This window comes from Muntiacus reevesi, chromosome 7 (genome assembly GCF_963930625.1).
Source record: "Muntiacus reevesi chromosome 7, mMunRee1.1, whole genome shotgun sequence".
NCBI classification, from domain to species: Eukaryota; Metazoa; Chordata; class Mammalia; order Artiodactyla; family Cervidae; genus Muntiacus; species Muntiacus reevesi.
The window spans coordinates 96,057,557-96,071,740 of NC_089255.1; the positions used below are offsets into that span (position 1 = coordinate 96,057,557).

The 14,184-nt window shown below is 42.1% G+C and overlaps 1 protein-coding gene across 5 annotated transcripts in view; it reads left to right on the top strand.

Annotated features, from left to right (window-relative positions):
• The first annotated feature begins 7,550 nt into the window (after positions 1-7,550).
• Positions 7,551-14,184, top strand: part of ZC3H14 (zinc finger CCCH-type containing 14) — a 38,760-nt gene continuing 32,126 nt past the window's right edge. For 2 of the 5 annotated variants that reach the window (XM_065941694.1, XM_065941695.1), the window contains exons 1-3: positions 7,551-7,721; positions 8,106-8,148; positions 13,322-13,436. In XM_065941694.1, coding sequence (XP_065797766.1) covers positions 7,686-7,721; positions 8,106-8,148; positions 13,322-13,436 — 194 coding nt within the window. In that variant the 5' untranslated portion in view covers positions 7,551-7,685. The remainder of the gene's footprint in view (positions 7,722-8,105; positions 8,149-13,321; positions 13,437-14,184) is intronic. The other 3 variants (XM_065941697.1, XM_065941698.1, XM_065941696.1) reach the window with 2 other exon arrangements.

A 14,184-nucleotide genomic window follows, 5' to 3' on the forward strand; every position in this document is an offset into this window, starting at 1 on the left:
AATCACTATACAGCAACTTGTGTAAAACATATGTGAAGTGCTTCATTCTAACCCCTAATAGCAACTTTTATTTTTATATGGTATTATTACACGGCATTATTATTATTATTGCCTGGCAATACTTAAGCCAAGAAATAAAATTGTGTGGTCCTAACACCATCACAATAGGTGTTTCCGCTCTTACTTGGCCAGTGGTTTGAGTGAGGAGCAGAGAAACTTCTGTTATGTAAATTTAATGTAAATTATTTTTAAAATAGTTTTGTTTCTGGAAAGCTTTGTCTTCCTTCCGGTGTGTGGACTTTTTTTCTAGTTGCAACAACCATCTGCAAGGCATGTGTGTGGGATCCTGCAGCCAGGGATCTAACCCTGATGCACACATTCATAACCACTGGACCACCAGGGAAGTCCCTGGAAAGCTTTCTTATGTTAAATATCATTTAGATCTCATTTCTTCAACAGTTAACAGACACTTATTGAGTTCTTACTCATGGTCCCTGCTCTCAAAGGACTTCTGGTCTAGTGGGTGATAAACCTGCACACCACACGCAGGACTAACAAGGCCTAAGAGGAACACTTCATCCTAGAAGTAGGAGTGCTATGGGAGAACAAACCCCAGGCAAGACTCAGGTTGGGTAACAGAGCTCAAAGCAAATAAGATTACACGTGTTTCCAACTGGGAAAAAAATCAATTCTGTTTGTAATTGAATTTCAGCTGGATGCCATGAGGGGGTCAATTGGTGGCAGGGAGAGAAAATGAGTCGCTTTCTGGTCTCATAAACTAGACAGATTGAAATTATGTGTGTGTTCTCTCTCTCCATCCCCAGCCTATCCTCAAGACCTGCTTGCTACTTCCTCCTTTGAAATGTCTCAGGAATGTTTTCTTTCCTCTTTGTGCCTGAATGCCACCTCCCCGCCATCATTCTAATCCAAACCTTCACTCCTCATCATTTTACATCTAGATTATCGCAACAAGAGTGGTCTCCATGCCTCTGGTTTCTTCTCTCTTCTTTCCATCATTAATGCTAGACTGACCTCTCCCTGGGGTTTATCACTCCCAGTGGACCGTCACGGCTAAGCTGCTCTGCTTGACCTTGGGCCTTAATAAACCAGCCTCAGCTTCTTTGACCATCCACATTTCTCTCCTTTCCCCTAAGGCCCCCTGATGAGCCGTGTCTCCTGGCTCAGAGCACCTCCTGCCAGCCTTCCGCTTGTCTAAGCCTTCCGTTGCTCTCCATGCCTCAATCCAAGGCTCGGCTTCCAAGACAACTTGCTCACCACTCCATTCCACAGTGATCCCCACACTTGGCAAGAACGTTAAAAATTGTTTCACGTAGGCTTCTTTCATATCTCCTCAAATTCCTAGGACACTACTGAGCAGAGAGGAGGCACTAAATAAAAACTTGTTAATTGAATCGGGAAGAAAATAAAAGAATTTTAAAAATAGAAAATGATTGTAAAACCCAAGTGATGTTAGACACAGCTGAACTTCCTCCCTCACAGTCCACAAATGCCACTTGCTGACCAAGTACTTAAGCTCTATTTTCCCACAACCACATTAATTTGACAGTAATGGCCCCATGACATGGCAAGCCGCTTGAACAACACCTTCAAAGTGGGTAGCATGAAATTATTAACTGCCTTTGTTTGCATGGAAGGAAGTAAAGTAATTTATATGGTTCAACCCTCCCCCAAAAGTCTCCTTCCTACCCTGCCTGTTCTTCTCCTGGGGGTAACTGGTATTACCATAACCTTATGTATCCCTCTAGAGATAATCTGTGAATAAATAAGCAATTACATATCTATATCTTCATCGCCTCTTGTTACCCAGAGTGGCACATTATACATTCTTCTTCCTGTAAAGGTAATTCTTATTAAAATAAAGTAAAAGTTTTTAAATTTGTACGGTGAAAAGATGTTCAATAATAGGGAAAACTGTGGTTTTGGTGGTACATTGACTGATACTTTCTTAGAAGTAAAGAAATTAATCTGCTTTGGGACTTTCCTGGCCGTCCAGTGGTTAGCATTCCATGCTTCCACTGCAGTGGGCAGGTTTGATCCCTGGTCAGGGAACTAAAATCCCCCATGCCACAGGGCACAGCTAAGAAATAAATAAAAGTAAATTTTAAATAAATAGATGTTGGGCAGCAAGGAGATTCAAGCAGTCCATCCTAATATTGAATATTAGGATGAATATTCATTGGAAGGACTGATGCTGAAGCTGAAATTCCAATACTTTGGCCACCTGATGCGAAGAACTGACTCATTGGAAAAGACCCTGATGCTGGGAAAGATTGAAGGTGGAAGAAGGGGACGACAGAGGATGGGATGGTTGGATGGCATCACCGACTTGATGGACATGAGTTTCAGTAAACTCCAGGAGTTGGTGATGGACAGGAAGCCCTGGCGTGCTGCGGTTCATGTGGTCAAAAAGAGTCGGACACGACTGAGCGACTGAACTGAACTGAACTGAACTGAACTGATGGGTACCAAAATACAAAAACATTAAAAAATAGGGAATTAAATGTTTAATTATAATCTGCCTTGATAGTTTGGTGGGTACCGACTATCCCTCACTATGTGAATTACCATCCTCAGAAAAAATTTTAAAAGGAAAAAAAACTACCATCCTTTGCAAGAATGTAGGTTGAAAGGATGCTCCATTCCCATAGAGATGGTGGTGCCTGGGAGGAGGAGAAGAAGTCAGAGCTACAAAGGTGAGATCATCAGTCTCCAGATTTTGCCTGTATGCTCTCCGTACCACACTCAGCACCACCCCAGAGGCAACACCTTTTCCGCTGCCAAGAATGGGAGTTTAGGGACTTCTCTGCTGAAATGGCTAAGACTCTTCTCCCAGTGCAGGGGGCCTGGGCTTCACCAATCCCTGGAATCAGAGAAATGATGATGTGGGCAATATATCTGTTCAACTGGACAAGACGTTGAAGACAAGTATGTCGATATCAATAGCAAAAGCAAGTGCTGTGACTGGAGTTCCCAACACTTAAGGACTTTTGATCCAAGGGTGGACAAGCCACATAATACTTACTAATGAAAACACTTGTTCATTCAAACTGCTCTTCTTAGAACCCAAATGCTGCAGAGAGAAAGATAAATAAGATGTATTGTTCTGTTCCCAAAGACTCATGGTGTGAGGAACAGTCAGTTCAGTCCCTCAGTCGTGTCCAACTCTTTGCGACCCCATGGACTGCAGCACGCCAGGCCTCCCTGTCCATCACCAACTCCCAGAGTTTACTCAAACTCATGTCCATTGAGTCGGTGATACCATCCAGCCATCTCATCCTCGGTCGTTCCCTTCTCCTGCCTTCCATCTTTCCCAGCATTAGGGTCTTTTCCAGTGAGTCAGTTCTTTACATCAGGTGGCCAAAGTGAGGAACAGGGGAATATATAATTCTAGTAGGCAGGTATACTTAATGGGTAAATATTTTAAGTCAGGGGTCCCCAACCTCTGGAATCTAATGCCTGATGATCTGAGGTGCAGCTGATGGAATAATGATCGAAATAAAGTGCACAGTAAATGTACTGTGCTTGAATCATATCAATATCACCCCCACCCCTTCCACCCCTCCACTGCCCCAGTTCATGGGAAAATTGTCTTCCATGAAAGCAGTCCCTGGTGCCCAAAAGTTTGGGGACCACTGTTCTAAGTGGAGAGGTAATATCTGGTTTATTGCTATGATCAGCTTCTGGCTGAGTCTGGAAGGACAAAGACAAAGTTCACTAGGCTTCCCTGGTGTTTCACATGGTAAGGAATCTGCCTGCAATGCAGGAGACTCAGGTTCAGTCCCTGGGTTGGTGAAGATCTCCTGGAGAAGGGAATGGCCACCCACTCCAGCATTCTTGCCTGGAGAATTCCATGGACAGAGGAGCCTGGTGGGCTACACTCCATGGGGTTGCAAAGAGTTGGTCATGACTGAGTGACTAACACTTTCAGTTTCTTTCAGGCATTCCAAGAAAAACAGAGAAAAGCATTCCAGGCTGAAGGACACCCCTCTTCTGACCTCCTCTCCCCCCATATGCGAAAGGGTGGGAGGTACCCAGGTGGAATTCTGCCCTGATTGGAGGCCGGAGATGCTAGGGACCAGTGTGAAAGGATGAGGGGTTCCATGCAACTGGGGTTGGTACCCAGGCCTCTGTGACTTCAAAACCAAAGCTCTTGTTAGTCATCTTCTCTCAGACAGCCCTTAACTGTGATTGATTGAAATCTAGTCCTCATCTGATCTCCTAGAGCAAATATAGATTTTTCCTCCTGAAACAGAGAGCTCTTCCATGCTGGAAAATAATTCTCATTGTCCTGCTTAGTCTTTCTCAAGCTGAATACCTACTTCTAGTTCCTCTAATAGTTTTTCTCAAGCATCGTTACGATCGTCTTCCTCTGAATGCAGTGTGGTTTACGAAGACGTGTCTTACACACCGTATCAGTGACACTGAACCCCATCGGTTCAGTGGGGTTGTCCCCTCTGTAATCCAGACAGACTCCTGAGGTCTAAATATGTAAGTTCTTAAGCAGCTTGCAAGTTTCTTTCTGGTATTTTAAATAGACTGTCTTGAAAGTTAACTCTTGAACACATTTTAATACAAGTTTTCCCTATCCTGAATACATTTTAATGAAAACATTAAATGAATGTTTTAATGAAAACATTAAATGAAAACATCTATGTTTTTCAAAAAGAACATTTCAAAAATGATCTTTCAATATTATCTACATATTGACTAAGGATTTTATGCCCGGTAATGGCAAAACCTGTGTTTTCATTCTTAGGACTGAAATGGCAGGTAAAGAGAGAGAAATAGCGTACCTGTCTTTTGGATTGTGTGTGTCTCGGTTGCAGGGACTCGGGTCTCATTCATCTGTGCTCTGGTGCTTAGCACAGCATCTGACTCAGGGGAGGCGTTTAATTTTTAATCAACAACCATCAACTGCCAGTGAGCCAGGCACAGTTCAAAATACTTCTCGACTATTAACTTCATCCTCATAATAACTCTATGAAAAAGAAACTGGTATCATACTTAGGTCACAGATAAGGAAACTAAGGCAGAGAGGGGATAAGCAACTTGCCTAAGGCCTCAGAGGGAGTAACAGAGCCGGGTTTCAAGCCCAGACAGCCTGGCTCCAGCGTTCCTGTTCTTAGACACTCCGCTCTGTGCCTCTCATCCATTTTGAATGAGTGCATGATCATTGGATTTATCCATGAAGAATGCTTTTGTAATTTAGGTCATTATTCTATCCTACAAAACTTCATAAGTGCTTAGTATATGTCCAGCATCCTGAAAGAAATTTGGGAGAAGCATAGACCTACCAGGAGTTTACAATTTTGTTAGAGAGGACAAATGTGCATATGTACACACATATACCCACAAATGAAATGAACATTACAGAAAGGATCGTGTGTCATATTAGCAGCTCCCTTGTATGTTATAGTAATTCAGAAGAAGAAAAGGGTTCTGTGAGGTGAAGGACCATGTGGCCAGCAGACCTTAGGTGGCCTCAAGATTCCTGCCCCTGCGGTTTGCACCCTTGAGGGTAAGACAGCACCCGAGACTTGCCTGCAGCTAGTGAACAGGAACAGATGAAGGATTTTCTTACTTTCTTTCTTTTTTGATAGTGCTTGGTCTTCCTTTCAGCTTCTCTAGTTGCTCCGTGGTAAGTGAGATCTTAGCTCCCCGACCAGAAATAGAATCAGCATCCCCTGTTTTGAAGGGATTCTTAACCATTGTACTACCAGAGAAGTCCTCTGGATGATGGATTTTGCAAGTAGAATGAAGGCCCTAAATCATGATTTTCGTGTCAGACCCTTGGATATTGAATACTGTGTGTGCTCAGTCCTGTCTGACTCTTTGCAACTCCATGGACTGTAGCCCAGCAGTCTCCTCTGTCCATGGGGATTCTCCAGGCAAGAATCCTTGAGTGGGCTGCCGTGTCCTCCAGGGGATCTTCCTGACGCAGGAATTCAACCCATGTCTCTCGTTCTCTCCTGCACTGGCAGGCGAATTCTTTACCACTGAGCCACCTGGGAAGCCCTGATTTAATCAAATGAAAGCCCTTGAAAGAAGGACTGGGCCTTCCCTGAGCCCAGAGTCTCTCCGAGCTTGATTTAGTGGGCAGCATGTTGGAGAAGGCCATGATAAGGAAGTATGGGAACATCTGTGACTGAGGGTAGTCTCAGGGCAACAGCCGGGAAAAAGCTGACTCTCACTCATAAAGCTTTAATAATTCTGCTTACAATCTAAACAAGCTCGAAAGTGGCTTCTTCCTCAGTCGAACTTCCAGATAAGAGCGCAGCCTTCCATGTGGGCAGGAGGGAGACTGCTTCCTATGCTTAATCTGATTCTAAGGTTTTATGATTAAGGACAGGGAAAATTAAACTGCTATTAATAGGAACAGTAATGTCAGGAGCAGAAACCAATCTGAGTGGAGGAAGGGGAAGATGAGGATTTCAGTTTTGATGTGCTGGCTTTGGAGCAAACACAAATACCTGCATTTATCTGGAATTTGGGACTGGAGTTTAGGTGAGAACTCGAGGCTGATGGATATGAGAGTTAGACCATAGAGAAGGCTGAGCGCTGAAGAATTCATGTTTTCAAACTGTGGTGCTGGAGAAGACTCCCTTGAGACTCCCTTGGATAGCAAGGAGATCAAACCAGTCAATCCAAAAGGAGCTCAATCCTGAATATTAATTGGGTGGGCTGATGCTGAAGCTCCAATACTTTTGCCATGAGATGCAAAGAGCCAAGTCAAAGGAAAAGACCCTCTTGCTGGGAAAGATTGAGGGCAAGAAGAGAAGGAGGCAACAGATGGGATGGATGGATGAGATCACTGAGTCAATGGACATGAGTTTGAGTAAACTCCGGGAGCTAGTAAAGGACAGAGAAGCCTGGCGAGCCACAGTCCATGGGGTCTCAAGGAGTCAGTCACGACTAAGCAAGTGAACAACAAGGCTGATGGAATATTCAACAATGATCATTATAGATGTGAGAGCAGAAGTCCTGAAAATTAAAGATTTCTCCAAAGAAAGGGATTTCAGAGAGAGGAGCAGCAAGATAAAGATTTAATTGGGGGAAAAGGTCACGGAGGACAGCAGAGGGGCAGAACCAGACACAGGAGAACCAGGGTAGTTGTGGCATCAAAGAAACGACTGTGATGAATTGGCTGTTCGGCACTGGGTATTCCATTTTTCCCTCCAAGTGTGATTATAATGCAACCGCTGGGAGGCAGCCTCTATATTACAGGTAAGAAAATTGACTCGAGACCGAATATCCAGATCAATATCACATTAAACCGCAGTGAAGGCTGGATTCAAACTCAGATCTCACATCAAAGCCAAGGATCCTTCCCTGGCACGTTTAAACGTGCTTAAATTCCAAAAGGGGAGTGCGGGTGAGAAGAGGGAAGGTTGGAAATTCGCCCACGTGCCGGCGGAAGCTGGGGAAAGCCCGGGCCGCCGCTCTCCGGGCCGCCAGCAGAGGGCGCCAGGGCGCACGCCCCGCGGGCCCCCAGTGCGCAGGCGCAGGCGCAGGCGCGGCGGCGGGGCTCGAGCCTGTGGGGGCGGGTCACGCAGGGCGCGCGGCCCGGAGCGGCGGTGGCGGTCTGGCTGCGGGCGGGGAAGCCGGCGCCGGGCCCCTGGTCCGCGGGACGCCGCGCAGTGCCCGCCGCTTCCCCCCGCGGAGCCATGGAGATCGGCACGGAGATCAGCCGTAAGATCCGGGTGAGGCCCGCGTCGGCGGGTGAGGGGCCAAGGCGGGAGGCCGGGTGGCGGCGGGCCGGGAGGCGCGCGGTCGCCAGGAGTAACGGGGGCGGTGGGCCCGGCGCGGGCGCCGCGGCCTGCTCGTCGCTGGAGGCGCTTCCGACGGGCCGCCGCGGGCCTGGGCGCAGCCGCGGCCTCGGAGAGCGCGGCCGCCGTGAGGAGGGAGCCCCGGGGGGCGGGAGGAGGCGCGGGGGTCCCGGCCGGAGCCGGGGGGCGGGGGACCCGGGCGGGGCGGCGGGGCGCCTGAGGTGCGCGCTCCTGCCGAGTCGCCTCCCGGCGGCGGCCGGGCTCTTCCCCCGGGGTCGCGGGGTCTCTCACATGCTTGTCTTGTCTTTTCACCCTCAGAGTGCCATTAAGGGAAAATTGCAAGAATTAGGAGCTTATGTCGGTAAGTTGTTATTAGCCTAACAGACTGTGGAGCGTTCGGCGAGTTCAATTTTGAGTGACCGCATTTTTCCTGTCAGACCTTTGATTTTGGACATACGCCCTTTTTACCTTCAAATCTCATCCTCCCTGGTTACTTTTGCTTACCTAAGTTTTGTCATTGAAGGCTCTTTGTGCAGCGTGTCTTTTTTTTTTTTTGGTACCTACCCCCAAATCCCTTTCTAATACGGTGTTTTGGAATTGTTTATCTACTTCTGTTTAGGCTCTGTCGTGTTTTCCTTCATGTTTGTTTGATTTTTATTTTTCTGGGTTACTGTTTTGCCTGTGAATGATGCTTTTCGGTGTTTGCCTCTGTCATGGTTCGTTGAGGTTTACTTTCGGGTCTCTCTTTTTCCTGTCGGTTTTTTTTCTTAGCTCCCCACAGTAAGCTCTTTTCTTTTTTTGTTTTTATTTGGTAATGTTTTATAATTTGAATGTTGACTCTGGGCCAGGCACTGTGCTTAAAATTGTTTTATATGCATTAGGTCACCGTAATCCCCAGGAGAACGGTGAAAGGTAAGTGATAATATCCTGAATTACACAAGCAAGGAAACTGAGGCTTTGAGTGCTTGATTTGAGCAGGGTTTTATGCATTGAGACCTGGGTCTGTTTGGCTCCAAAGCTGGTGCCTCCTATAAGGATAATAGCTTACACTCATGATAGTGATTCTCGAGGTGTGGGAGACCCCAAGAGTCTCTGAAGTCAAAATTATTTTCATATTAGTACTGACAAGATATTTGCCGTTTTCACTGTGCTGGCATTTGGATTGTGCAAAAGTGTGAGTAAAACTACAGGTACTTTAGCCTGAGTCAGCATCTCACACCAAACTTCACAAGAAATTATCATTTTCTTTACCACCCTTCCACTTACAAAGAAAAAAAAGCTAGTTTCACTTAAGATAAGTGATAAAGTGAAATATTCTTTTAAACCTTGTCTTTGATTACATCTTTTTAATATGCAGTGTTAAGAAATAGGAAGTACTCAAAAGTGTTTCTGCCATACAGAAGCATGATGGATTGTCTTGAAACAAATTTGTGTGATTGGGTTGGGAACTGAACTAGTCATCATTTTTCATGGAATTTTTTTTTTTTCTTTTTTGTTTTGTTTGGAACTTTTTTTAAAGTTCAGTTGATTTACAATATTGTGTTACCTTTAAGCATACAGCACAGTGATTCAATTATATATATGTACTTTTTTCAGATTATTTCCATTGCACACTTTTACAAAACTTTATAGTTCCCTGGGCTGTACAGCAAATCCTTGTTACTTATCTATTTTATATATTGCAGTTGGTTTCTGTTAATCACATACTTGTAATTTATCTATCTCCTCCCCCCCACTTTACCCTTTAGAACACCATTTTTAACTTCTAAGGACTGACATGCTAGTTCCATACATTGGGGTATTTGGCAGATATTTTCTTGAAATTGAGCAAAGATAAACAATTAATAGACTTTGTTGCCAGTGACAAAGGGTTGAGCTTTCAGATGAAAATCAGAATTTCAGAAAATTTGTGTGTTCCTCTGTAAATTTGACAGTGTGATAATATCAGCAAGTGATTCATTGAGGTGGAATAATGAAATGTATTCACCACGCCAGTGGTTTGTACAACTCATGGACCATTATTTTTTCAAATGACCAATGCAAGATGTTTTAAAATTGCATAGGGATAAAAAAATTAATTGAAAGTACAGATTGGATCAGTGGATTTTCATGTAACAAAGTACAGAAAGTCAGTGATAAAGTTTTGTTTCAGTATTGCTGCTAACCTTGAAAAAACTACTGCTTGTTGACTTTTGGTGTAGTGTCACAGAAAAATATCCACATTTTCTGAAAAGGCTGCTAAAATCATTTTTCAATTGCATCTCTTGTGAGATCAGATTTTCTTCACATTCTTCATGTAGAACATATAACAGATTAAATGTAAAAGTAGAAATCAGAATTCTTTTAAACCAGATGTTTAAGAAATTTATAAAAATAACTTATTTTTTGTACTAATTTTCCTTTTGGAAAATTTAGTTATTTATAAATATAATGTTATATTAATATAAATAGTTTTGTTGTTAATGGGTTAGGTATATTATTTTAAATGGATCAAAAATTCTCAGTTTTAGTTTCTAGTATGGTAAATACAGTAGATATATACACGTGAATAAAAACTGTTAGGGATCATCAACAATTTTCAATGGTATAAAGGGGGCCCTGAGACCAGATGGTTGGCCACATACTAATTATTTATTGTCAAGATTGTTATTAGACTTTAACAGATAAGAAAATTGAGACTTAGAGGTTAAAGATGAACCTGAACCAGCATTGAATTATTCTTTTATTCATTCAACATTTAATGGATGCCAACTTTGTGCCAGGAACTTGATTTATGTCAAAAAGAAATCCACAGAAAACCTGCAGTGAAAACTTTCTTATTTGTAGCACATGAAAGCATAAACACATGTTAATTGGGTTGACATTCCATCATATTGATGATTCTGATCGTTTATCAGAAATCTCAACAAGAATTTTAAGCCTCTTAAAAAGCTGATTACAAATTGCCATAGTCCAATGTGAAATGTAGTAAAGATACCATTTATTTTACAGCTTTGAAAGTATTTTCATACATTTCTGTTACTTGAACATAATGCTGAAGTGGGGATGGCAAGTACTTTACTTCTTTTTATAAAGAATGAAATGGAATATCTTGGGAGAGCTAAATAAGCTTGGTCAGCAGCAGATATAAGCCCCAAGAACTCGAGTCTTCCTGATCCTTGATGTTTCTATTATTACTTATAATCGAAACTTGATGAGCTAACAGTAGAATAGGAGTCATTGCTATATGCTTCTCTAGAACTGATCTGTCCCAGCTGTTAACAGGTTAGCACAGCTTCTCAACTTGTTTGTCTCTGCTCCTTAACTGGATGTTTCCTGAGAGCAGAGATATCATATTGGTTGTGTCCCAGTGGCCTAACAAGAGTGCCTAATTTTTTTTCATAAATGTCAATTAAGTGGGTAAACAGGAATCACCATTAGATATTTGAAATAAAAATATGTTATTCATTTACGATTAACTACTTAATTATTTGCATGTATATGCATAATTGTCCTGAAAAGAGTGACTTTCTAATCCCTTTCTTTGTGTTAGAGTCCTAAAACCTTTAAGGTTATGGAAATGATCCTTCAGTAATATTTGAGTATCTATTTTCAAACCATTGAGTGGGATACAGAAGTGAACAACTTTTTGTTAAGAGTTGATGAGGTTTTATTCATGTGTTTGTCTAAAATGGAATGCTTCAGGGAGGTGGCAGTTAGAACTCAGAGCAGCCTTTAATTTACATTTTAGACATACAAGCTTATAGAAGCCTTCAACATTTTGCAGTTTTTCAGTACATAGATTTCAGATGATGTTGCCAATGCTATTAGAATTTTGTAGGAATGCATGAGACAAGTGCTCGGGCCTGGTGCACAGGGAGGACCCACAGGAGTCGGGTGGAGAGGGAGGTGGGAGGGGGGATCGGGATGGGGACTACGTGTAACTCTATGGCTGATTCATGTCAATATATGACAAAACCCACTGAAATGTTGTGAAATAATTAGCCTCCAAGTAATAAAATAAAAAAAAAAAGAAGTTCATGAGAATTTTGTAGGAATGTATCATGAACACGTTAACTTTTCATTAGCTTCTTATTTCTCATTTTGAATCTAAGAGAACAGTATTATGAACTTCTAACATTTTTGTTAAAATATATCTTAACCACCCATTTAAAGTGTAGTTTGCTGTGTCTTGATATGTATACATCATAATCAAGCTAATGAACATATCCATCACTCTCAGAGTTTCCTTTTGGGTTTTCTTGGAGCTCCTTTGTATCCCTCCCTCCCATCTTTCCATGTCCCCACCATGTGCCAGAGCAATCACTGATTTCATTTATATAAAATTTTGTAAAATGCAAAGTAGTGTCAGAAAACAGAGCCTATTTGTTTTCATTACTGACATTATGAAGGAAAAAAGTGTCAAGACTGCCACAGCACTCCAGCTTGTTTTCCTTTTTAGGGTTACCAGTGGCAGCCCATGGTAGGGATACTTTGTGTAAATAAAGGAGGAGGCTTCTTCTTCTGTTTTTTTTTTTTTTTTTTTTTTTGCTAGGAGGCTTCTTGACTAAAGTTGCCAGAAAGCAGCCAGAGCCTTTGGATACTTTATAAAGGAAGTAATAAATGAATGGCTACTTGTTCTTGCTTTTATCCTCAGGATGACTTGGCATGCTTCTAGCAAGTATGCTGATTTCTTTGTTTCCATTTGTAGATCAATTTTCACATTATATTTGTGCTTTTCTTGAACTAGATTTTTTTATATTTCTTCTTGAAACAAATGTCTGATAGTATTTCTGCCTCCTATCCAAGTACTAACCAGGCCCGACCCTGCTAGTACTTCTGAAATGAACCTTCCTGCCTACATAGAAATGTTATAAATATTTAAGGTATTAAAGAATCTAAGAATTTTTTTTGGTAGGGATCAGAGTTCCTCATAAATGGCTTTTGCTTTGTTTTTACTGTGGTGGTTTTTTGTTTTGTTTTTGGTCTGTTAGGAGGGTATAAGAATGAAACAATGAATTGAGTAGAAATTATTTAATCTTTTTAAGATAGAATTTTTTAAATGATGTAGAATTTTGGAGTGGTTTTAGTTTACTTGATGTTTCTGCCAGTTTGTTACCCTAACTGAAATGTGCCTGTACCAAGGATAAAGGTGTTTGTTCCTGGAAAAATGAGTGTCATTGTGAAATATAGAACTAAACAAAACTCAATATTATTCTTGAGAAATGTCCATTATACTTTCTGGAAGCTTCTCTGAAATTAATGAGTGTTACTAAAAAGATTAAAAGAAGTGAATGCTCTCTCAAGCTTGATACTGGGATTCAGAATAGCTAGTTGTATTAGTAAGTGTTCATTAGTTATTCTTAATTCCTGTTCTTCTAGTAATTCAAATACCTGTGGAATAAAGAGAAAGCTATGCATTTAATCCATCGTAATTCCAGTAGAGCTGAGGTATTCTTAGAGCTACGTGCATATCCTCAAGCACATCAACTTCAAGTAGAAGAAAATATTACGGAAAGCATAAAAAGTGTTTATATACTTTTCCTTTTAAATAGATGAAGAACTTCCTGATTACATTATGGTGATGGTGGCCAACAAGAAAAGTCAGGACCAAATGACAGAGGACCTGTCCCTGTTTCTAGGGAGCAACACAGTCCGATTCACCGTGTGGTATGTGTCTGAATATTCACCCCTCGGAACAGTTTGGCACGAGTCAAGAGCAGGTATTCTGTCTGCAGCGTGGTTCTTGACAGGAAAGTCAGATTTAACCTTGTGAGGTAGGTTGTGAGCATTGAGAGCACAGCCTCTGGAGCCAGACTGCCAAGGTTGAATCTTGAATCTGCCTGTTTCCTTGGTTTTTCCATCCACAAAGTGGGAATAGTAAATCACCTTTAGAGGGTGGTTGTGAAAATTAAATGATCTAATACATGTGCTTACAGTTGTGCCTGGCCCATAGCAAGTCCTCAGTATGTGTTGACTGTAGTTACTGTTTCTTTTTTAAACGTCAGCATTTTATCATTCCTTTTCCTCCACTAAAACCAGTTATAGATGTTTTTTGGACTTGGTTGACTTCCTAAATTGCTTTCTCCAATGAACTAATAATTTAGAGGGCAAGGTTTTTTGGCAAAAGTTTCAGATCATTTTTTTAAAGTTTAAAATTTTGAAATAGGCTTTGTGTTCAGATGTAAATTAATACTATAATTTTTCAGTCCTTTTTCAAACTGCACATTCCTTTAGTTGAGCATACTGATTGACAGCATGAGGTTCAACGTAAGAAGGGAGAGCAGGTTTGAGGTAGAGTGGGAGCTGGGGAGGGTGACAGTGTGGCTGAGACAGAGCAGGAAACTGGGAGCCACCAGCAGCACGAGTGAGCGATGGGGGAGCAGACGTTGCCTGAGCAGAGTGGCCGGCTTACTTT